The sequence below is a fragment of the Chiloscyllium punctatum genome, chromosome 39 (assembly GCF_047496795.1).
Source record: "Chiloscyllium punctatum isolate Juve2018m chromosome 39, sChiPun1.3, whole genome shotgun sequence".
Lineage (NCBI taxonomy): Eukaryota > Metazoa > Chordata > Chondrichthyes > Orectolobiformes > Hemiscylliidae > Chiloscyllium > Chiloscyllium punctatum.
The window spans coordinates 56,814,435-56,840,142 of NC_092777.1; the positions used below are offsets into that span (position 1 = coordinate 56,814,435).

Below are 25,708 nucleotides of genomic sequence, written 5' to 3' on the forward strand. Positions count from 1 at the left end.
TTGCAAATAAATAGCTGTAGTCACCGAAGCAAGTGGAATACAGAGTTAGGAAAAAGCATTTTAGGATTAATCACAAGCCAACACACTGAAGGAGACAAAGACCCTCAGAAATGTATAGCAGGCATGTTTCATGAGGATCTGCTGTGCTGTCAGCTTATGCAAATTAAAATGATTCTCATCCAGAATATTGCCTCGTGATCTTAGACATGAAAGCAATTTCTGCTGAGGTCAATACAATGTGAACTGCTGTGAAATTGCTGCAAATATACAATGGCAATCATTATGTCAGCTCATTCAACATGCCACAGCAGTGACACAGGCTGAATAGCAGAGTTCAGAAACAAGGCATGAATATCACGACCTGGGAACATTTGCAAATGACTGGAATATTGTCAATGAAATGTTAACCCCTTTGTCTGATCATGCAAATAGCACTCAATTCTTGATGTAATTGTGTTTTTTTTAAAACAATGCTTTGTGGCTGTCAGACTGAAGCACCTGTTTGCATTATTAGAAGCTACAATTGCACGTCACAATGTTTGTTTTAATCTGGAGTACCACCAGTTGAGACAGAGAATGCCAACTCTTTCAAAGTTTAAACACTTACTTCAAGCACTTAGAGTCATAGAGATGTACAGCACAGAAACAGACCCTTTGGGCCAACTGGTCCATGCCGACCATATATCCTAAATTAATCTAGTCCCACCTGCCAGCACCCTGCCATATCCCTCTAAACCCTTCCTATTCATATACCCATCGAGATGCCTTTTAAATGCTGTAATTGTACCAGCCTCCACCACTTCCTCTGCAGCTCATTCCATACACACACCACCCTCTGTGTGAAAAAGTTGCTCCTTAGATCCTTTTTAAATCTTTCCCCTCTCGCCTGAAATCTATGCCTCAGCAGTTTAAGGAAAAACCAGTCAGATTAATCTGATCAAGGCTGAAGAAATCTTATTTGTTTCACATATGCTATCTAACTGAGCAAGTCTTCACTCCATTCTGTACTAATGGCTGCAGGTTTTTGTGAAGAATGAAACTAATACCTGGGTTGAAGAAAAACATTTAGAACATCTGACTTAGGTGAAAATTGCATATTTAATTATTTCATGGAATGTGTGTATCTTTATTTATTGCCCATCTCTAATTACCTAGAACAGTGTAGCTTGCTGGTCTTTTTCTGAGGACAATTAAGAGTGCTACACAAGAGTAACATTGCTGTGGTTCTGGAGTCACATGTAGACTAGATTGGGTACGGACCTTCCCTAAAAAAAAAGGATACCAGTGAACCAGTGGGTTTTTACAACAACTGATGATAGTTTCATGGTCACCAGCATCAGGAGAAACATTCAATTCCAGATTAATTAATTCAAAAATGCTGGAAATGCATAGGTCAGGCAGCATCTGTGATGAAAGGAGCACAGAGTTGCTGTTTCAAATCAGTTAAGTTTGTGTTAGAACTAGGTAAGTATACTATAGATATCAAAAATAATTAGATGTACTTAACACTGAACTATTTCCTGTGTACTGACTCAAAATATTTTAAAAAGACTTAAAGTTGATATGAAATTCTGGTCCCTGGTGTATTCCTAATGCTTACATTAGGGTGCAGGTAGCTGAAGGCATAATCACTAACTTCTGGTATTCCCTCTGTTATGCTGTCTAAGGGGAAACTGGAGATCAGAATAAATAAATTTATTGACTGAATGATCCCTAAAATAAGTTTGCGTCAGAGTCATACAGCACAGAAACAGACCATTCAGTCCAACCAGTCCATGCCAACCACATTCCCAAACTAAACAAGTCCCATCTGCCTGCACTGGGCCCATATCCCTCCAAACCTTTCCTATTCACGTACTTAACCAAATGTCTTTTCAACGCTGCAACTGTACCTGCCTCCACCACTTTGTGGAATTTCATTCCAAACACAAAACACTAAAAAAAAGTAGCCCACATCTTTTTAATGTTTTTCTCCAATCACCTTAAAAATATGCCCCTAGTTTTGAATGCCCCCCTCACTAGGGAAAAAGACTTTTGTCATTCACTTTATCTCCACCCCTCATAATTTTATAAACCTCAACCTCCTACGGGCCAGTGAAAAAGGTTTCAGTCTTTCCAGTCTATTTTTCTATTTCAAACCGTCCATTCCCTCCAACATCCTGGTGAATCTTTTTTGAACCCTTTCCAGCTTAATGATACCTTTCCTATAACAGATGACCAGAACTGTATGTAATTCTCAGGAGTAGGCCTCACCAACGTCCTGTACAACCTCAACATGATGTCCCAACTCCTATATTCAAAGGTATAAGGAATGATGTTCCACATTTATGGACTTCACATTAAAAACAGTCAGAACTGACAAATTCCATAAGAATTAACAAGCAATGATACTTCAATAAAATGACAAATTTCACTTTAAGCAATCCACGTAATAAAAATGAATCTTTTGCAACCATTAGCATTTGCTTCATTCCCTGCACTCTTAGCTATGAAGTTCTACAATTTTATTCATGCAGAATAGATAAAAAGAGTCCTATGTGATAGCAACTTTCATCATCTTGTTTCATAAGTCAATCATCCTCAAAGCATAGTTTTACAAACTCTGGAAAGGTGCATGAACAGAGCTGTAATGACCTGAGGGATACAGTGATCCTTTTCAACCAGCCAATAACATTCTGGTTTACAGTTAGATCCCTTTGGAGACAACATCCAGTTCTTTTGCACGTCCAAGCTATGCAGATTGTTGACCAGGGTTGAGAACTTCTCAGCCAGCTTGGAAAATGCCTCCAATGGCTTCGGTTTCTTTTTTGAATTTAAAAATTCTTGAGGAGTCAAAACACTACTTACGAACATATTAAAGGATAGCGCTTTCTAATGCAAATCTTAGCATATGTTTTTTAAAATGTTTTTTTAAAAGGTGCTATACAAATGCAGTTTATGTAATTGGAACCATTCAAACCACTTCATGCAAAATGCAGACTTTTGAAGTAGTCACTGTTGTAAAAGTACGATACAGGCTGCAAACTCACACAGGACATTACTACAAAGGGTAGCACAATAATAATTAGTCAGTCTTAGTGATGTTACTGGAGCGATAAATATTAGCCAGATGCTTCATACCCACTTGAGAAAGTGAACAGGACCTTTCATCCCAAATGTGGCACATCTGAACAGGGCAGCATTACCTCTGTGCTCACTATGAGTCTTTGTAGTTTTTTTTTCAATTCACTTCTGTGACATGGGCATCACTGCCTAGTCTGGCATTTATTGCCAGTCCCTAGTTGCACTAGAGAAGGTGCCAGTCAGCTGCCTCCTTAAACAGCTTCAGTCCATGTGCTGTACATAAATCTTCAATGCTGTTAGGGAGGGACTCCTAGGATTTTAACCCAGCGACACTGAAGTAACAGCGATATATTTCCAAATCTAGGTGACTTAGAGGGGAACTTACAGGTAATGGGTGTTCCCATGTCCTTCCAGATGAAATTGGTGAATTTTTGCAGTGCGTCTTGTCGATAGTAGACATTGATGCTACTGTGAGTCAATGGAGGAAGGAGTAGATATGATGATAAATCAATTGGGCTGTTGTGTCCTGGATGGTGTTAAGCTTCTTGAGTGTTGTTGGAACTGCACCCATCCAGGCAAGTGGGGAGTATTCCACCACACTCCTGACTTGTGCCTTGTAGATGGTGGACCGGCTTTTTGGAGTCAGGAAGTGAGTTACTGTGTGCACTCACTGAGCTCGAATCAAGTCTAAACCAGACTCACCATGTCCTCAACAGAACATACGATTGTAAAACCAGAATAAATATTCCATAATTGGACAGTGATACTCCAGCTTCATTATGGGCTGATGGAAATGCAAATACTCAAAACTTTAGTATGGTGTGACTTGAATGTCATGAATTCTTTGCTTCAAAAGAACATACACTTCAGAGTCTTAGAAGGTCAGCTTTTATTATAAATTACATGTTGAATTCACATGTATACAAGTTTCGTGATACAACCATTATTATTCAAAATCAAAGCATTTAAATTTACAAAGATGCTGCCAGACCTGTGATTTCCATTTTAAGTTCACTGATTTGTATCAACTTTCATGGAATCCTAGTCCTGCCACTGTGAAAGCGCACATACACATGCTTTCACATGGAACAGGGAGGAGATTTCCACCCCTACAATGCACCTGATCAAGGTATTGTCCAAGACATCAGCTCACTACTCACCAGTTGTTCACAGACCTGAATTCAGATCCAGGTTTAGTTGGTCCAATCTCTTAAGCATATGCCATTTGGCAAAACATGAAAAAAAGACAACAGGAAAAACTGACAAGGGTTAAGAAGCAAAAATATTTTAGTAAAAAGTGATTGAACAATCATAATGTTAGTAGCCACTTGACCTACATAATTACACAAAGGCAGGCTCTTCTTTTCCACTTCTATTTGCAGTTTAGAAAAGCACACAGGGCCTGTTAAAATATCGTTGGCATTTCATTTGTAAACCACACGTAATAGTACAATATTGCGAAACAAGGACTGACTCCAAAAACAAAAATCAGCCAATCATAGGATTATTCATTTTTTGGCACATGGAAATCATACCATTGACTTAATCTACAAGTTCAGATAATTATAAAACTAACACAATCAGAAGCAGTTAGACAGAAGAAAGATAGGTGAACTTTTTTTAAAATATCAGGTCAATTGCTTGCACAATTACACCATGATTCACTGGTGATCTCAATCTGGCCAGATAAAAAAAAAAGTTTTAGTTTGTCTTCTTTAAATCAGTAAATACCTCTAACCATAAGCAGGGCAGCGATTGCCCATTACTAGATAAGCAGCAACCTCTGTAGCAGTAAAAACCTGAAGTTTTTTGTTTTATTTTTAAAAAGTAGTAGAGTATATAAAGGCTCCATCCTGACATCTCATTCTGAAAAGAAATAATTTTCCAAGCAACTTTGCAGTACTTTGCACTAAACATTAGGACAAGTGGACGGAAATCTCTACTTTAGGTCAAACATTACAAGTACACAAACACTTCCAGGAATTTACAGCATTCACTAGATCAAAAGTCTCTCAGTCTTTTGCTCTGAGCTTTAAGATGTGAATGTAGCTAGGTGTATAAAATTCACATACAAATAAGGCATTAGCATCACTGGTATTGAGTGTTAATAAAACACAATTGACCTGAAGTTTCTTCTCTATAGCTATAAAAACGTGTACAAGATACCAGAACAAGTAACAGTCCTGTTACCAGGGGTATGTAAGATTATCCAATTATTGAACACGAAAAAAGCTCACATTTTTCTTATTTCATACTGAAACATGTTCAAAACTATAGATGAACATTCAGAAAGTGGCAAGTCTATTGAAACTGAAACATTTGGAAGTTGGAAATCTGACCACAAGCCTAAATTAAAAACTTATATTTCTAATCATAAATATGAGAAGGGTAGGTTTGGAAACTCCAACTAGTAATCTTTGCTTCAGTCTAAATGACAGTTGTGCACTTAAAGCCAGAAGACAGAAGTAATCTTCCCATAAATCACAACTACATAATATGGTCCATAAGCCTGTACTATACATCTCCAAGAAGGTCTTTGAAAATAAAGGCCGGGGCACTCCCAGCCAACAGTGCACAGGAAATCTAAATCTCAGGCTGAGGCCACATTTCATATTAAAATAAGTACAGGTTTCATGAAACATTATGCTGAATTATTCAGCTGCACAAAATGTCACAGTCACGTTTTGAGAAATCTCTAATGCTGTTATGCTTGAGCTTAGTCACATAAAAATGATTTTCAGGACAGAGCTTTCATTTGAAGTGAAGTGATAGTCACAGAACAATCCAACAAACTTGATTCAATTCTTCAATAACAGATAACCAAAGAAGGTAATGTGGTTGATCTTGTGTATAGGGGAACCTTTTAAATAAAGGAATATTTTTAAGATACACAGTGAGGGAAAAGACGCGTTAGCAGCACTGAAGTCCATGGAAGTATAGGACTCGTGCCAGCATGAGAAAAAAATTGATTTAAGCAGAGAGCAATGCTAACGCGTTGCCTGTCAGGAAAATTCATAAAGAGGAATCAATGTTGGTTTTCTGCATAATGGAACAATTCAGAAGGAAAGCAAGAGGGAGCATTAGACTGCTGTAAAATTACTACCAATATTATTTTCCACATTGATAGCACTGTCAACCGCAGGTCTCACCAACCTTAATGTGCATGCTTACCTTCATATTATAAAATATCAATATCAGTACACAGTGGTTACAAAAGCAAAGCCACTGATCTGCATTGAATATACATATCAAACTGTACTTTGGTAATAATACTTAAGTTTCACTGTTGCTTGCCCAGTCAATTTTAATAACCATTCTGCATTTAGTGTTTCTTGCTTCCTGGGTACTTATTGTTGAAGAGGCTGATGCCAGCTTTTGAGGCAGTCTGTTTCACCTTGTTCAGGGTGGTCTTTTTGATGGCAGCAGGGGAAACAGTCTCTTGGTCAGCCATACACTGCAGCTCTCTGAACAAAGGAGGAAAAAAAAAAAGAGGAGAAAACACATGAATAAGTGCAAGAGCAAATTGCGAAATGCAGAATAAAATCTTACAGTAAGGTGCTAAACAACTTGTAAAATAAAAAAAGTCCCACCAACTCTTTACTTGTACATTCATCTCAAAAAATACACCTTTTCAAAACAAAGTAATCTGCAGGCGGTGTTTTCTTTCCACAATGAATGCCAATACCAAATCTTGATTAGTTAATTCAACAGCGAAGCACATTAGGTGAGGGAGATAAAGAGGAGAAAGGGCGTTGATAACATTGGCTAAACAAACCTCTCCCAAACTTAGTCCAGTAAAAGAACTGAAGAGGCCATGAAGGGTCTGTTTTCATCCTGTACGACTTACATGATGCAAGTGTCATTGGCTGGGCTAACATTTATTACCCATTTCTCATCCCTGTTAAAATGGTCAACCACATTGCTGTGGGTCAGGAGCAATGTTCCTTTTAAGCTATGTAGACATGCAGCCACTCAAAAGACAAAAAACAGGTCCATACAAAATCAGAATGTCAATGTTGTCCCCAGCATTGACTTCCAGTTTCAGAAGTCTGAGGTCTGCACAGAATAGAAAAGAATTAGAGAGAACCTAGCTCTGGAGTCACACTTAGGTAAGGATGGGGAATTAGTGACCAGAGGTGGACTTCCAGTCGACAGAGGAGGGCAAAGAATAAATAAACAAACAAAACAGGCACATACCTTGTTCTCTCACATGACGCCTCAACAGCATTGATGAGCAGACTGCGGAAGCCCCCACTCTCCAGGAAGTGTATAGCATGGATGGTTGCACCTCCTGGCGAGCATACATTATCCTTCAGTTGGCCAGGGTGCTGTTCCGACTCCAACAGCATTTTTGCTGCTCCCTGTCCAGAGAAGAAACATGGGCATCTTAAAGCCCTTCGCCATTTAAACAAAAAGACTACAAATTTAGAAAATCAAAGTTGCAGAAGCTACTGCAAAGGCTTGCATTTGAACAAATCAGTAGCTTGTTATAAACACTTCATTTCAAATGGAGGAGCCTGAAGCTTTCAATTCAAACAAACAATGTGCTGTACTGGGAGACTGATGTACAAAATCAATGGAGTGGTTTTGTTCGAGTTTTTTTCCCCCCACCGAGGTTTCACACCAAGTTCTGCAAACAGTTAAAGTTTATTAAAGCCTGTACAAGCTAGGTAACCCCTTTGACCCTTTTCGCAGGCATGCAAAGTAGAGTCAAAAGAGGCCCCACATCCCCTTTATACAGGTCAGTTGGTAATGCTCGTAGATATTCCGGCCACTCCCCCCTCATAACCACATGTTACCCCAGGTACAATGGTAGGATGAGGTCAGACTCGGTGATAATGTAAATGCCCTAATCTTGAGGAATCTTTATGCAAACAATTTCCAGACTCAGTGATTCTCCAAGACAATGTAGTTGTGATATGCTTCAGTATTGGGGGATGATCACATACATGAATTGGATAGTCTGGGGATGGCTATGAAAGCATTTCTGAATGGAAGGGACTGAATGAGAGTTTAATTTTATAATAGCTGTGGAAAAAAGCAGTAAATGACTGCCCAAATGGTGTAAATTATAATGGCTAGTCATCCACGTTCTTGCATGCTGTCTGTGAGACAGAATGTCATCCCCACCCACTTCCAGAATGTTCAGCTTCTTGGAGAAAGACAGTATAGCTTAACCTTTTAACATTTAACAGAGTGTACAATTTAATCTTTTAACATTACAGCTGTAGTGAAGCAGCTCCTGACCATCAATAATATTAGCAGATCTTTGCCCATATACACTGCAGGTAAAGATGGAGAGATTGAGAAAAAGACACATTGTGATTTACTGACCAGCAATGCTTGAGCACCAAGTCGAACAGCCAGCCTTCGAGTGAGGCCCATCTTCACTCCACCATCTGCCAAAGCATCTATTGCTGTAAAAGCCTGACAATAAATCAGATTAACATTTCTTTGTCTGGTGGAATATACAATCTTCGACTTATTTGCAAATCCACTTCTTTCATTCTTCTCACCAACATCCAAATTCTATGAGGTGATCTGCAGCTGTCTCAGGTGGACAGCCTCACTCCAGAAGCCTCTGAGTCACTCAATTAAGATCCATGCACATTGGTAACTTTGGATTATAAAGCACCTTTGGAGCTTTTACTAAACTAAAGGCTTAGGAAAACAAGAGGACAGCTCAGAAATGAGATGTAAGAATCAAGTAAATACAAGTTAAGATCTGAAGGTACTTGGCTAAGAGGTCTAAAGATTGTGATGAGAAAATACATGAATGAATTTGAATGGGAATGAGAAAAATAACTTGGTATTTCTTCTGCCCAAAATATTTTACAAAAGCAAAGATGGATGGATGCAAAACAAAGGCTTGCACAAGAAAGAAAAACTAGAGATTCTTGACTAAAATATTTTTCAAATGTAGGTTTACATTTAGGAACAAGCTAGGTCAATAGTAATGTACAAACCTCCTCCCAGGCTTCTTCAAACTCCTCCCCCTCTTTGTAACCACCTTGCAATTCATCCCCATCCGTCCTCAGAATCATATCAGTGCAGGTGACGGCCATTTGGCCCATTATGCCTGTACTGGCTATCTGAATTAGCAATGCACCTAGTATCATTTCCCCATCTTATTCCCCCTCATGAACCTGCATAATCCTTCCCTTCAGATAACAATCCAATTTGCCCTTGAATGTCTCAACTGAACCTCCAACCACAACTCAGGCAGCACATTCAGACACAAAGCATTTGCTGCATTGGAAGAGTTATTCCTCACATCTTGATTGTTCCCTTTGCCAGTATGACCTTAAAAATAGTATCCTCATTTTCAATCCTACCTTGACATACTCTGTCCTTCTTGAAATTGAATATTCATCAGAGCATCTCTCAACCTTCTCTACACCAAGGTAATCAATCCCACCTTCTCCAATCTATGTGAATGTTGCAGATATTATTATTAATTGAGGAGTCACTGACTAAATTTGGGATCTCAGATGTGCTAGGTAGATCTTTAATCTGGTTACTTTTGAGTTGTGTACTCGTACCCCCTCCAGGAGGCTAATGGGCTACAGTGCCCTGTGTTGGGAATGCTCTGTATTGAGTTTTCTTTAATTCGTTCACAGGATGAGGGCATTACTGGCTATGCCCTAATTTATTGCCCATTCCCAAATGCCCACAGAGCAGTTAAGAGTCAACCACATTGCTGTGGGTCTGGAGTCACATGTAGACGAGACCAGGAAAGGAAGGCAGTTTCCCTCTTTAAAGAACATTAGTGAACCAGATGGATTTTTCTTGACAATTGACAGTGGATTTGCATTTTTTTAAAACTGAATTAAGATTCCACCAAGACAGGATTCAAACCCAGGTCTCCTGGATTAACAGTCCAGTGATAATAGCACTAGGATTGCCTCCCTTTATGTTCTTATGCATTAATGACTGCATTTAAAATATTGTACATGGCTTGCTGTCCTGACTGTATCTTGTCCATCTGAACGACCATCATCCCTGGTGATCCTGTTCCTGCCTTCACAATTCCTATACTGTTCTGTGACTTTCTTGGAAAGGAAAAGAAAAACTATACAAGTGATGTTTCTCATCCCACATTATCAGATTATTAGAACTAAATAAAATGGTGTTTTGTTCCCCCTCTAGTTTCTAAAACCTGAGCACCTGTCAATGACTGTATTTTGTGACTGAAAAGGGACAAGCCTGGTACGTACATAGGCAGGGCCACTGCCACTGAGCCCAGTGACTGCATCGATGAGATCCTCTTCAACCTCCACACAGTAGCCAACACTGGCCATCAGCTGCTCCAATAGGTTCCCGTCTTCCACCTCTGCATGTGTTCCTGTGGCATACACTGTAGCCCCCTCTCGTACAATCACAGGGGTATTGGTCATCAAGCGGATCACTTTCGGAAATTGGTGCACAGAGGACAGTTTCTGCAAGATCAAGCAGCTACATTAAAAAGTGCCATTGCAGAAATGTAAAATCAATTTACACAAAGGAACAGGCCATTCAACACAACTGGTCAATTCCAAGTCTTCTCACCCTTCTTCCCTCGAGTCATATTACTACATTCTTCTACGCCTTTCCACTTCATATTTGTCGACTATACCCTTGAATGAATCTCTGCTTTGGAGTTTATCAAATGCTTATTTAAAAATGTAGGTGGTGTCCTTCAACATAAACTGACTGCATTCTGAATGTTCACCAGATCAGTAGGAATTTATTCGCTTCGGCATAACTACTGCACACAGCTTTCAGAGGATAGATGGAGGAGGATTCTCTCTTCAAAAAGACACAGAGCAGGAATAAGTGGATCAGTCCCACAAGCCTGCACTACTAGTCAATTAGATCACTGTGTAGTGTGAAATCACTCATGACATTATTAGAAAGCATACTGTAAATACACTGCAGTTATCTGAAATAGTCAGGGGAGACCAATGTACTCAGTAAATCTATGGCACCCCATTATTGCTGTAAGACTGTCACTTCATTTTCAACATTGTATTTTTAACTTCTAAAAACATGGAAATTAGCAATGTTCCTATAAGCAATCAGTCTGCAACCAATTGATGGGAAGATATTTGGAGTGTGACAGTCTACAATGCTGAGTGATGTTGCTTAGCGGCTGAATTTAAAGAAACACAAACAGTGAGTTTACTCACTAAATCAACCATTGCTATTGTCAAGGTCATAACAATTTAGCATTTATGTCTTCCTATACTTTACTCTCAACCTAAAACCCTGCAGTAGTCACCAGCTTTTACATACATTAATATTCCATTTGGAGAAGCAATGTGGCAGGGTTTTGGTTAGAGGTGTTATGCTGCTATTTGATATGCTGCTCGTGCACTGAGATGTTCAGCCTAGGAACTGGGAGTAACAGTGCATCCACCGGAAATCAGAATCTGCACAGACGTGTCAGAATGAGCTGAAAATTGAATCATAATAGGGTTTGAAGCGTGGACTATAAAATTGAAAGCAAAGACATAATTTGCCACTGTCTTGAACAAATTTCTTCCATTAGCCACCAAACAAACAAGTGAGCTTAGTTGCTCCTTGTGGAATGCTGTATCCAAAATAATGCCTGTGTGGCCTCAAAAGGTCATTCTCCACGTGAAGTGATGTGGGCCAGTTGGCATTTGTGGAATGTGACAACATAGGGAGGTATTCATCACAGAAGATCTGCACTATTTATTTTAATTTGCACAGAAATTCCCACCACAAATATCATAAATCAAAACCTCACACCTTCCTAAATTCTCAACTGCAGTGAAATTTTAGTGACTGTACTGGTGTCTGAACAAAATTCAAGCAAAAGATCATTAGACTCAAAAGTCACCTTCTCTATGGAGCTAATGGTGACTCCAGCAGCACAAGACACAATCAAGTGGCGGTCCTGAATATCAGGAGCAATTTCATCCAGCACAAAGGGGATGATGGGTGGCTTGACAGCAAGAAATAGTACATCGCTCTTTTGAACAGTCTCCTTGTTGCTCAAGGAGAAATTGACACCAAGTTTCTACAAATTTAAAGAAAAAGAACAGAAAAGATTATGAATGAGCGTCACACACAATTTATTTCTTCTAGCTCACTTCCCCAACATTAAAATACAACAATGCAAGCTACTTGAAGTAATTCAATAGACATTCTGTGATTAAAACATCCTAAAAGTAATTAGAGTGATCAGAATGACTGATCTCAGACTGGATACTGGATTAGTGGTGCTGGAAGAGCACAGCAGTTCAGGCAGCATCCAACGAGCAGCGAAATCAACGTTTCGGCAAAGCGCTTCCTGATGAAGGGCTTTTGCCCGAAACGTTGATTTCGCTGCTCGTTGGATGCTGCCTGAACTGCTGTGCTCTTCCAGCACCACTAATCCAGTATTTGATTTTCAGCATCTGCAGTCATTGTTTTTACCTTGATCTCAGACTGGATCCAGCCCCGGTCACTCCCTTCCTTTTCGGGAATGGCTTCAACAAAAGAAGTCAGTGAAAAATAACTAGGACGTCCAGACCCCAGAGCACGTTCCATTTTTCAATTAACTCTATCTTTCTGCCTTCATTCAGAGACTCTTAAAGCCCTGACTAACAAAGATTTATCAATGTCAATTCTGAAATTGTCAACTGAACTCTGCCATCTCCCACCAACCCCCAACTTGGAAAAGGAAGAAAATTCCAGGTGCCTTTCTTTGTTCCTTCTCCTCAAACTTGTGGTTATTGTTCCTGCAAGTTGGATGCAAATCAGAACTTGCAAACATCTCCTACACTCTGCACGAACAATCAAATGTGGTTACTTTTAATTTTGGAATTATAACATCCCTTTTTAAAATTATTTGCTAATAATCTCGACTTGAAATTCTACCACGTATATCGCTAACTAAATGCAGCAGATTTGTAAACAGGGAGCCATGTGTTTCGAGTGCATGACAAATTGTTTGCTTTGTACACAGGCAGGAGGCTGGAAGAACACAGCAAGCTAGTCAGCGCCAGGAGGGGGTGGAGTTGACATTTCAGGATTACCCTTCAGGACTTGGGGTGGGTGTAGGGGGAGTTACAGATAAAGGGGGTGGTGGGGACAGGGTGATGAGGTAGGAACAGGTGAAGACAGGGAGAGGGTACAACCTGGTTGATCAATGGGAGGAATGAATCTGGTTAGTGGAAGGGAGGGGCAGGGGCTTGGAAGGGAGGTTATTTGAAATTGGAGAACTCAATGTTGAGTCCTCTGGGCTGTAGGCTGCCCAGGCAGAAGATGAGGTGTTGTTCCTCCAACTTGCAGTGTGTTCGTTGTGGCAATGGGCTGTCACTGCTGGTTTCTTTCAGGAAAAAAAAACTCAATAAAGAAAAAAGTGGAAATTTAGCAAAGTGCTCTCAAGGCAATAATTTCATTTGAGCCAATGCAGAACAGAATGATTGGATGGGAAAACTACAGTACATCAAAACAGAGAAGTCAGCTTGTAGGTCCAGCAGATATGACTGAAGCATTTTAGGCATGAACTCTCCAATATAGCCTTAATCTCAGAAATGTCACGCAGTTAGAAGAATAGCTATGCTAAAATTTATATTGCAGCATAGCTAGAAGCTAGCACGATGCGTGAACACAGGTGGGATGTTTGTTCACACACACACACACACACACACACACACACACACACACACACACACACAGTTGTTTTCACAAGGTTCAATAGCCTGACTCCACGTACAGCTGGTGCTGGGAAAGAAAAGGGTCAGTGCTACAGTGGATTGGTAAAACAAACACATTGCCTCATACCCTCAGACCGCCGACGGTGGGCAAATCCTGGTCTGGCGAACTTGCTGTGATCTTGTGAGCAGCTAAGATACCTGAGGAGAAAAAACTGGTTCAGGAAAGCGAATTCAATTAAAATGGGAAGCAAAGCACCATCCAGTTCTTGGCTGTGACCCTCTGGGTTATGCCACTTCAATGCACATCCAAGTGGTTTTCCAAACACACTGGGGAACCTTGCCTTCATCACACTTTCAGTACCAGACACCCATCACCATCTGAATAAAAAACAAATTCTCAAAATTGATTTTAATCCTTTCACAAAGTGCTTTAAGTCTATGCCTCAGATTAACCCATTTCCTACTGCAGAGTGGTCAGAGTCAGAGATCTATAACACAGAAAAATAGGCCCTTCAGCCCATTGAGACTGCACCAGCCGAAGACAACCTTCCAATTATTTTAATCCCATTTTCCAGCACTTTGCCCATAGCCTCGTAAGGCTTAGCATCAGAAGTGCAGATCTATGTGATTCTCAAATGTGAAGGTTTCTGCTTCTTATATCACCCTTAGAAGGTGTGGCGGTAATCTGGAAGCAGAGTTCCAGATTCCCAACACTCCTACAGGTGTCAGAGTCTCTGCCTCTAAGTCATTCTACTGATATCCATCATAATATATACACAGTGCAATTAAATTGCCCCTTAGCCTCTGTTTCAAAGAAAACAACCCCAAGTTTTCACCATAATGAGGAATCTTCCATCAGAGTGATCATGCCAGAATTTAAACTCAGAATCTCTGAGTTGCCATCAATATTCTGTGCTATAAGCGCTTTGACAATGTGCTAACACACCCCCCTCCCCAAAAAAAGGAGGCCCTGATGGAAATTCATGTATTTCAGGTTAATCATCATCCTCAACCACACTGCTTAGAAACTGGCAAAACATTGAGAGACACTCACATCTCAGTCAACACAACTACATCAATTCAGTTTTATTTTTTTTTATTTTTTTTTTCGCCTAAGTGCGGTAGTGCTTATTTTTTCCCCCAGCACCCATGGTGTGTGTGTGCAGGTGTGAGACACAGTGAAAAGACACAAAGTGCACGAATCTTTATTCAATTTCCACCACCAGGAAGATAGGAAAGACACCCGAGTGGCCAGTGACAAGCACTGCCCTTCAAACCAAAGGGCAATGCTGTGTGAGCAAAACAGTGAAGGGGAGGGTAGGGACTAAATCAAAATAGAGTTGGAGGGAGAAATGATGCACTCCACTCCCTGCGGCGCCCACCTCTCCCTGAACGACTCCAGGGTGTTGGTGGACACCGCGTGCTCCTTCTCCAAGGACACCCGGGCTCTAACGTAACCCCGGAAGAGGGGCAGGCAGTCGGCCCTAACGACCCCCTCCACGGCCCGCTGCCTGGACCTGTTGATGGCCAGTTTGGCCAGGCCCAGGAGCAGACCCACGAGGAGGTCCTCGGACCTGCCCTCCCTCCTCCGTACCGGGTGCCCGAAGATCAGGAGCGTGGGACTGAAGTGCAGCCAGAAACAGAGGAGAAGGTTCTTAAGAAAATCAAAAAGGGAGTGCAAACACCCACACCCAGTATATACATGGTCCATGGACTCCACAGCGCCACAGAACAAGCAGTTGGGCTGGGAGTCCGTGAACCACCGCAATCTGCGGTTGCAGGGGACTGCTGCGTGCAGCACCCTCCACCCCAGATCCCCGAGAGAAAGGGGGAGGACTCCCGCGTAGAGAGCCCTCCACTGGGGATCTCCGCCGCCCGGTGGCAAATGGGCACGCCAAGGCGTGTCCGGACGGTGGATGAGGGAGAAGAGGTGGATGGTGTGCAGCAGCAGTCGAAACAGGGCCCTCCTTTTTATGTCCCTAAAAGCAACAAAATTAAAATTCCGGAGGCGGCTCAGGTTGTGGGGCACAGGCTCCCGCGGGAAGTACGGGACCTTGGGGCCAATGTGAAATTCCGTCCGGGCTGGGGTGAGCGCGGACGGGATCCCACCGCACACCTGAGCGTCCTCCAACTGGTGCACTACGTCGGGTCCGAGCACCGCCGTTTTAAGGCGTCGGATGGCGGTGGCCACGCACCGGACGTCTACCGCTGCCCTGCTCGCTATGTCCTGCGGCAGCGTCCAGCCCAGGCCCCCGGCACCCAGCACGTCCCCGACCCTGGTCGCCCTCGCTGCCACGGCCCTCCCCTCCGACAGCCACTCGAACCCGCGAGTACGGAGGTGCGGATTCCTGAGCAACGGCTCCCTGACGACAGCCGCTACTCCAGCCGGAGGGTAGGCGCGACGCGATTCGACCATGTTCCAGACAGTGATCAGGTCCTGGTAAAAGACAGGCAGCACCTTGAGGGCGACCTCCAAACCGTCACGGTCGACGAACAGGAGCTGCGTGTCGTAGTTGAGGTTACGCACCTGGCGGAAAAAATACGTCGCCAGGGCGCACCACCTAGGAGGAGGCTCGACGTAAAGGTATCGCCGCAAGGTCTGAAGGCGGAACGTCGCGACCTGGGTGCGGACGCACACCAGCGACTGACCGCCCTCCTCGATAGGGAGACTCAGAACCTGCGCGGCGACCCAGTGCATCTTTTTGTCCCAGAAGAAGTCGACCAACGTTCTCTGGATGTCAGCGACAAAGCCAGGAGGAGGGACCAAAGTGACCAGCCGGTACCACAGCATGGCGGCCACCAGCTGGTTTATGACCAGCACCCGACTCCTGTAAGATAGCACTCGGAGCAGTCCTGTCCAGCGGCCTAGGCGAGCCGAGACTTTGGCCTCCAGCTCCTGCCAGTTGGCCGGCCAGGATTCCTCAGCCGGGCTGAGGTAGACCCCCAGGTAGAGGAGATGGGTGGTGCTCCAGCTGAACCCCCGTAACTCCTCCGGCAGAGGGTCCACCCGCCACGGACCGACCAGTAGTCCGGAACACTTGGCCCAGTTGATCCTGGCGGAAGACGCCGCCGAGTACACGGCCTGGCACTCGCGCATCCTCCCCAGGTCAGCCGGGTCGGTGAAAGTGAGGAGCACGTCGTCGGCGTAGGCCGAGAGGACCACCCCCGTGCCCGCGCCGCGCAGAACCAGCCCCGACAACCTCCTCCGCAAGAGGCGCAGGAAAGGCTCCACGCACAGGGAATACAGCTGGCCGGACAGGGGGCAGCCTTGACGCACTCCTCTCCCGAAGCGAAGGGGCGCCGTCAGGGACCCGTTAACTTTAACCAGACACTCTGCGGCGGCGTACAAGAGTCGGATCCGGGCGACGAACCGCGTCCCGAACCCGAACGCCCGCAGAGTCCCGAGCAGGTACTCGTGATCGACCCTGTCGAACGCCTTCTCCTGGTCGAGAGACAGGAAGGCGCTCGGCAGACCAGCCCGTCGACAGAAATGGATCAGGTCCCGGACCAGGTGGACGTTGTCGTGTATCCTCCGGCCCGGGACCGTGTAGGACTGGTCCGGGTGAATCATGTGGGCCAGCACGGAAGCCAGGCGAGAAGACAACACCCTGGCGAAGATTTTGTAGTCCGTGCTGAGGAGGGAGACCGGACGCCAGTTCTTCAAAGAACGAAGGTCCCCCTTCTTTGGCAGCAGGACGATGACCGCCCTGCGCCAAGAAAGGGGCAGCTGTCCGGCATTTAGACACTCCCCCAGGACCTGTGCGTAGTCGTTCCCCAGGACGTCCCAGAACGCCCTGAAGAACTCCACAGTCAGCCCGTCCAGCCCCGGGGTTTTGCCCCTTTCAATTCAGTTTTATATTGCTCCCATGAATGAGCAGCAGTTATCAGCTAAATTACCATCTCTGCAAAACAATAGCAGAATTTAATCACAGCAACCTCACCCCAAAACAATTATCTGTTACAAAGTCTATTGGGACTCCCAACAATCTGCTGGCAGTGGATACCCTGCCACTATGGCTGCTGATTTCCCCAGGGTAATTTAGTTGTCCCATGGCTATGCCAAAGATGCATATTCCACTCCCAAGAATCACCTCCTTGCACTACCAACAGCACCACTGAGAGCAGTGGCGATTCACGGAACAAATTTCAGAAAGAAATGGATAGATTTGAGAAGCTAAAGGAATCAAGGGGTATGTGGAGAGATCAGAAGTTTGTGCTGAAATATGGGACTAGCCATGATTCTGCTGAATGGGTGGGAATGGCTCAAAAAGCCTCCTCTTTCTATGTTTCTGCCACTATTGCATTATAAAAGTGAACCAGAATACAATGTGCAGGGAATAATTCCAAAGTTTGAGGAGAAACAAAAACCTGGAAGCATTGCAATGCAGTGAGGATGATAGTTTAAAACTTCAATTGTAGTATTTTGAAGGGTGTGCAGGAGTAGACAGAAAACTGAAGCATATGTACCTAAACATTTGAATGTGGCCAGGCAGCTGTTAATAAAACATAGTACTCTAGGCTTCATTTATAAGGACAGAGTATAAGAGCAGGAAGGTTGTGATGAACTCCTCAAAATAAAACTGGAGTATTAGATTAGATTAGATTAGATTCCCTACAGTGTGGAAACAGGCCCTTCAGCCCAACAAGTCCACACCAACCCTCCGAAGAGCAACCCCCCTACATTTACCCTTGACTAATGCACCTAACACTACGGGCAATTTAGCATGGCCAATTCACCTAACCTGCACATCTTTGGACTGTGGGAGGAAACCGAAGCACCCGGAGGAAACCCACGCAGACACAGAGAGAATGTGCAAACTCCACACAGACAGTCACCCGAGACAGGAATTGAACCCGGGTCCCTGGCACCGTGAGGCAGCAGTGCTAACCACTGAGCCACTGTGTAAGTGCAAAGTTCTGGATGCTATACTACAGAAAGGGTAAGAATGAACTGGGGAAGAATGCGGAAGAGCTTTACGAAAGTGCTTCAAGGATGAGGGACCTCAGTTGTGAAGACAGACCGGCGAATGCTTTCCTTCAAGAGAAGGTGAAGAGGAGATTTAACAGACATTTTCAAAAACTATGGGGTCTGGACAGAATGGATAAGGAGAAACTGTGCCCGTTTAAGATCAAGATCCAGAAGCGACAGATGCATTTTGGAAAGGCAAATCAGGACAAGACTTATACACTTCATGGTAAGGTCCTGGGGAGCGTTGCTGAACAAAGAAACCTTGGAGTGCAGGTTCATAGTTCCTTGAAAGTGGAGTCACAGGTAGAGAGGATAGTTCTCCTTTATTGGTCAGAGCATTGAGTACAGGAGTTGGGAGGTTGCAGCTGTACAGGACATTGGTTAGGCCACTTTTGGAATACTGCGTGCAATTCTGTACTTCCTCCTATCAGGAGGATATTGTGAAACTTAAAGGGTTCAGAAAAGATTTACCAGAATGTGCTGTGGTTGGAGGGCTTACACTGTGGGGAGAGACTGAATAGACTGGGGGTGTTTTCCCTGGAACATTGGTGGCTGAGAGATGACCTCAGGTTTATAAAATCATAAGGGGCATCGATAACGTAAATAGTCAAGGCCTTTTCCCTGGAGTGGGGAAGTCCAGAACTAGAGGGCATAGTTTAGGGTGAAAGGGGAAAAAATTTAAAAGGGACCCAAGGGGCAACATTTTCATGCTGAGGGTATTGTGTGTTTGGAATGAGCTGCCATAAGAAGCGGTGGAGGCTGGTACAATTGCAGCATTTAAAAAGCACCTGAATGGGTATATGAATAGGAAGGGTTTAAAGTAATATGGGCCAAATGCTGGCAAATGGCACTAGATTAGTTTAGGATATCTGGTCGGCATGGACGAGTTAGGCCGAAGGGTCTGTTTCCATGCTGTACATCGCTGACTATTTACAGCGCTCTGCAAAAAAAATGCATGGTGAGGAAAATCTTCATGGCTCAGATTTGGAATGCTGCCACCACCCTCCAAATTGTAACAGTTCATTTGAAACATTCAAAAGGGTATTGGATGATTGTTTCAATTTTAATAATGTGCAGGTTATGAGCAACTTGGCATTAAGCAATACAATCCAAGCCAGTGTGGACTTGATAGGCCAAATGGCCTCCTTTTACATTAACAATGTTATGATTGGATTTTGTGAATCTGGAATGGAGGTCCCAGGGGTGTAAGACACCAACTAAGGTGGAGTTGGGGGCGGTGGGGCTATTGACAGCAAATTAGTGATGGACAACAACTGGCAGTAACGTCATGAGTGAACTTTAAGAAAGTCCTCCCACTTTAGGAGAGAGGTGAGCAAGTGGCAGAGTTTCCATCCTCCTGCCTTAATACAAAAGGTCCTCTCCATCCCACACCAAACCCTGAAACCCACGAGAAGTTATCCCAATCTTATCTCACATGCTAACAAATCTCCTATCGAGTTGCCCAATAACTTAGATTACACAATTATTTTAAAACAAATAGCAGCGTGGGATTTCAAAGGTCACAGCTAACAACTCTCCAAAAGCTCACTGTGACTCATTTTCTGCAACTCCATTATTGATTATTGTTGCTCAAATTGTGAAGGATTTTGTACTCAAATTTGCTAATTGCAGATATTGCTACCCGAGAGGGGGGGAAAAAAGTGACATGACTACCTGATGGTACAGATGATGCAGACTGGCTTCTTGTCTATCTCCTGCCTGTCACAGCACCAAATTTAAAACTGATCCCCTCATCTTCATGTTCCTCCATAGCTTCATCTCCCCATCAATCTATAATTTCCTCTAGCATGAGAACATCCAAGAAAACCTCAATTTTGAAATTGTGGAGGAAGCAATCTTTCAAAACTCAAATCCTCCAAGCAATATCAAATATAAAAGCACTACTGTAAAAAATATTTAGCATGGATTTGTTAAGGGAAGATTGTCCTTGACTAATTTCAATTGAAATTAAGGAAATACAGGTCATTCTGCTATAATGCCCCATCAGCATGAATTGGCTGTAACGTGATTGACTAATTGTGGATGTTGTAAAAACAATGACTGCAGATGCTGGAAACCAGATTCTGGATTAGTGGTGCTCGAAGAGCACAGCAGTTCATGCAGCATCCAAGGAGCTTCAAAATCGACGTTTCGGGCAAAAGCCCTGCTTTTGTCCAAAACATCGATTTCGAAGCTCCTCGGATGCTGCCTGAACTGCTGTGCTCTTCCAGCACCACTAATCCAGTAATTGTGGATGTTGTTTGGATATCATGAACTTTCTACTGAATGGATTTCATGATTTTGTATAGGCAACCTCTTGCAGCCCAATTTTCTACATCAGTTTTCCACAGTGTGATTTTCTATCGCGCGGGTTGCAGAGGAACACAGATGTCGCGTTATAGCATAATGACCTGTAACAAGGAGGATTGAGGAGAACAGTACAGTTCATATGATCATCATGGATTTTGGGAAAAGATTTTTGACAAGCTCTCTGGTGGCAGACTGGTTAAAAAGAATAAATCATTGGAACTCAGGTGAGTGTAGCAACTTCATATAAAACTGGCTCCATGGCAGGAAACAAAGGATAATTGCTGACAGGTTTTTTTTCCAGCACCTCGAATGTGGTTTCCAGTGGGGATCTGCAGTGGTGGGTCCTCTGTTTTTTGTGGTGTAATCTGGAGAATTGTACAGAGATATGGGGGGTGGGGGGCATGTTCAAGACAATAGACAATAGACAATAGATGCAGGAGTAGGCCATTCAGCCCTTCGAGCCTGCACCGCCATTCAACATGATCATGGCTGATCATTCCCAATCAGTATCCTGTTCCAGCCTTATCTCCATAACCCTTGACTCCACTATCTTTAAGAGCTCTATCCAATTCTTTTTTAAATGAATCCAGAGACTGGGCCTCCACTGCCCTCTGGGGCAGAGCATTCCACACATTCAGAGACAACACAAAAATAGGTAGTGTGGTTGATAGTTAGGAGGATAACAGCAAAGAGCAGAAATGCATCAATGGACTGATTAGATGGGCAGAAAAGTGGCAAATAGAATTCAACTTGAAGTGAGAGGTGGTGTACTTGGAGAGGTCAAACAAGGAAGAGAAAAGCAGAATTAATGTTTGGTTCCTGAGAAATGTAAAATAAGTACAGGATCTCAGAGTAAATATTTACAGATTCCTGAAGGTAGGATAGGTCAATGAGACAATTACAAAAGCATACAGAATCCTTTCCTTGTATTTTTATACATAGAATGCCTACAGTGTGGACCCACCCCCTACCCTATCCCTCCATTTCTCATGGCTAATCCACCTAGTCTGCACATCCCTGGACACTCTGGGCAATTTAGCATGCCCTATTCATCTAACCTGCACATCTTTGGACCGTGTGAGAAAACCCACACAGACACAGGGAGAATGTGCAAACTCCACACAGTCACCAGAGGGTGGAATCGAACCCTTGCCCCTGGCACCATGAGGCAGTAGTGTTAATCACTGAGTAACTGTACCACCCAGACACAGAACACAAAAGAGTGGGGAAATTATGCTGGAATCATGTGAATTATTTGCCAGGCCATTACTTGAGCAATGTGTGTAGCTCACTGCAGAAAAGATCTAGATAGGTTACAGAGGAGATTTACCAGGATGGTACCAGAACTAGCAAAATTAGGAAATATTGAATAGTCTTAATTTGTTGTCCTTGGAAGAGAGAAGGCTGAGCTATGGATTTGATGAAGGCAAGAGGGGCCTTGACAGAATGAATGGGAAGAAGCTACTGACCTCAGCAGAGGGGTCAGAGATCGGGGACAGAATCAACTCTCCAATGAGAGAACAGTCCCATGGATTACAGCGACTTTACTTTAGATTTTAAAAACGGTGATTGGCAGAAACATTATAAGAGAGAGGTTGGTAGGGGTCTGGAACATATTGCCTGAAAAAGGGGCGACAGAAACCCTCAACTCATTGAAAGAGGAATCTGGTTATACGCCTGAAGTGGCGTAACCTGAAGGGCAATTGAGTAAATATTGGAGAGTGGAGAAGGTTGGCTGGCTCATTTTCCAGCTGGTATTGACTGGGTGAGCTCAGGCCTCTTTGTTCTTTCTGTGATTACTTGCTGTCATGTTTCTTCAATGCCCTCACTCTGGTCTCGAGAGTCATTCCAACTCCAGTCTGTGTCGCTCTAGCAGAAGCAGCACCTCAATCATCTCAACATCTTATTTTCTACAATCTTATCATTAGGGCGGCATGGTGGCTCAGTGATTAGCACTGCTGCCTCACAGCGGAGAGTCAGTGTGGACTAGTTGGGCCGAAGGGCCTGCTTCCACTCTGTAGGGAATCTAATCTAATCTCTAAAACCACAGAAAATATCTTTCAGTGCACAAAATTACTCAGCAAGAAAATTACTTGAATTTCAGCCATTGGTGTCACCCTGATATCCCAACAGCTACACCCCACTGAACAATAACTGTGGATTAACCTGTGGCAACAATGTTTGGTCTTTTAAAATAAAAAATTGAGAGACAAGCCTTCTTCTCAAACAAGCTTTCAGCCACCACTCTAAACAATCACACATCATAGCTCCTGAACGACATCATCTTACATGAGAATAACATCTATAATGCAGGAAAACCCCTCAAAAGCACTGCCCAAGTCATGGCAGAAATAATATCAAACCAGAGAGGGGAGAGGCTAAGAGAGATTATTAAACTTTCAGTCAGGGGATGGGTCTGGAGGATATGTTTGAAAATATCAGAAGGAAGTTGTGAACAGCAGGTCAGAGACTGTCATTGCTGGTGGTTATCTGGCTGGAGAAGGCATATTATGTTAGGCCACTGGAGAGCTCCAAGGACACATCCCCAGGATGAGATCACAGACAATATGGAAAGGAGGTATTTATGGACCAGAATCAATTCCTCGGTGAATCGCAGGTCTGAGGATGTCAGCAAGGACAACAGTTGATGGGTGGGAGAATGAATCACTTGAAATAGAGTTTGGGGCAAGCTCAAGCTTACAGAAGGAGGGAGAGAGATTGGCAGCAGCAGTTCACATACTGACTTAGCTGTGTCTGAAATGGACAGAGAGATCAATACTCAGCTTTTGAGTGAAAGAGCATAGCCAGAGACAGAACCTGCTGCAGAGGCGAAACATAAGAACCAAAGTCTCTATCACCTAATAAGGTCAGGATTGGTCATGAGCAGGAGTGGGGGTGGGGGTGGAAGTGGGGAGTGATATTAACAAAAGTGCACTTTCACACTGCGAATTGGAAAGGGAGGTTGAGCAGTTAAAGCTCAGAGCTGGGCACGATATTAATGTTACAGATGATTTAGTAGGCAGGGCAGACAAAGAAAAGGTCAAAGAGAGAGAAGAAAGTTAAGGGAAGGGGAGACAATAGGCTAGAGTTGGGGTTGACTATAATACCAGCAACCCCAATTTCCTCCAATTCAGAGGAAAGGTCCCTGAACCTGAAATGTTAACTCTGATTCCTCTTCATAGATGTCACCAGACTCGCTAGGCTTTTCAAGTAACTTCTGTTTTGGGAACAACTTACTCAGGTTGGACTGATAGAAGCGGTGGCTAGCCCCAAGATATGTCAGGAGAAAGTGAGGACTGCAGATGCTGGAGATCAGAGCTGAAAATGTGTTGCTGGAAAAGCACAGCAGGTCAGGCAGCATCCAAGGAGCAGGACTTCCTGAAGAAGGGCTCATGCCCGAAATGTCGATTCTCCTGCTCCTTGGATGCTGCCTGACCTGCTGTGCTTTTCCAGCAACACATTTTCAGCCAAGATATGTCAGGCACAGCACACAGACTACGATCAGTCAGGGGAAACCAGTGACGACAGTGAAAGGTCAGGAAAGTAGACGTGAGGAAATGACAGGTCAGCCTTAATCCACGAGGGACCGAGCGGGCTACTCCTGTTCCAATTTCTTATAATTTTATACAGGGCCAAAAGAGGAGGAGATAGAGAGCAAGATGTGTGTCTCCCCCCCCCCCCCCCCCCCGAGAATAAACTGGCCAGTCATTGGGACACTAGTCTACAAACACACCAGCAATGTTCCCATGAAGAACCCACCGTACAGTAGAGCGACCTGTCCCCCAGGAGAGTCTCACCTGCAGCCGTGAATCCTCGGGCTAAAGCAAAGGCCAACTGACCGGCCCCAATGAACCCAACACTCATCTCTTTATCCTTCTTTGTGATGGCAGCCCGGAAGCCGATGGGTGTCCCCCAACGTTACCTGGAACGCAAAACAAACACGCAATCAGTCCACCGTTCCCGGAGAGGCTTTAAGCCAATTACCTGGGTGAAATAGCACCTTCGGTAAACTAACGCCCAGCGATATGAGTCCGTCCTAATCCTTGGGGAAGCTCACTCCGGCAACGTGGCTCGGAAATGTATCAAACCAACCAAGACTGTGTATCCCTCCAGAGTGACAGCCGTATCTACCAATCCGTTTGAGTGTTATAGCCAGGACCCGCCCCTCTGCTGGTCAGAAACCAACAGGGAGAGAGAAGGGCGGGCTCCTGAAATAAAGTTCGATTGAATACTCGCAACGTGAGCACACCATTGCATCATTTCACAAGCGCTTACTCCCTCTCACTGTCTGTGGTATGGTGTCTTTCTTAATGGAGTGAGAAGGCCCCAAAAGCGCTACTCTGCTCACAAGGCAATAGCTGGGATGTGTTTTACTGTCGAGAGATTTGTGCCTAAAATTCAGGCAGTCATAGAGATGTACAGCATGGAAACAGACCCTTAGGTCCAACCTGTCCACGCCGACCAGATATCCGAAACTAATCTCGTCCCACTTGCCACCACCAGGCCCATATAACTCCAAACCCTTCCTATTCACATACCCAACCAAATGCCTTTTAAATGTTGTAATTGTATCAGCCTCCACCACTTACTCTGGCAGCTCATTCCACACAGGCGCCACTCTTCGCATAAAAAAATTGCCCCTTATTTCCCTTTTAAATTTTTCCCTTCTCACCTTAAACCTGGGCCCTCTAGTTCTGGACTCCCCGACCCCAGGGAA

The 25,708-nt window shown here is 43.8% G+C and overlaps 1 protein-coding gene across 2 annotated transcripts; it reads right to left on the bottom strand.

The window, feature by feature from the left end:
- Positions 1-3,935: 3,935 nt before the first annotated feature.
- On the bottom strand, positions 3,936-25,106 carry pycr1a (pyrroline-5-carboxylate reductase 1a). Of its 2 annotated transcripts, XM_072558772.1 has the most exons (8): positions 24,992-25,106; positions 24,789-24,913; positions 13,840-13,910; positions 11,909-12,088; positions 10,281-10,502; positions 8,398-8,490; positions 7,261-7,424; positions 3,936-6,527 (listed from the first exon to the last, which is right to left on the bottom strand). In XM_072558772.1, the coding sequence occupies exons 2-8, from the start codon at positions 24,853-24,855 to the stop codon at positions 6,386-6,388; spliced, it is 939 nt and encodes a 312-aa protein (XP_072414873.1). In that variant the 5' UTR covers positions 24,856-24,913; positions 24,992-25,106; the 3' UTR covers positions 3,936-6,385. The 2 variants fall into 2 exon arrangements, with proteins under 2 accessions (XP_072414873.1, XP_072414874.1); XM_072558773.1 differs by lacking the exon at positions 24,992-25,106 and having other exon boundaries at positions 24,789-24,985.
- Between the last annotated feature and the right edge of the window lie 602 nt (positions 25,107-25,708).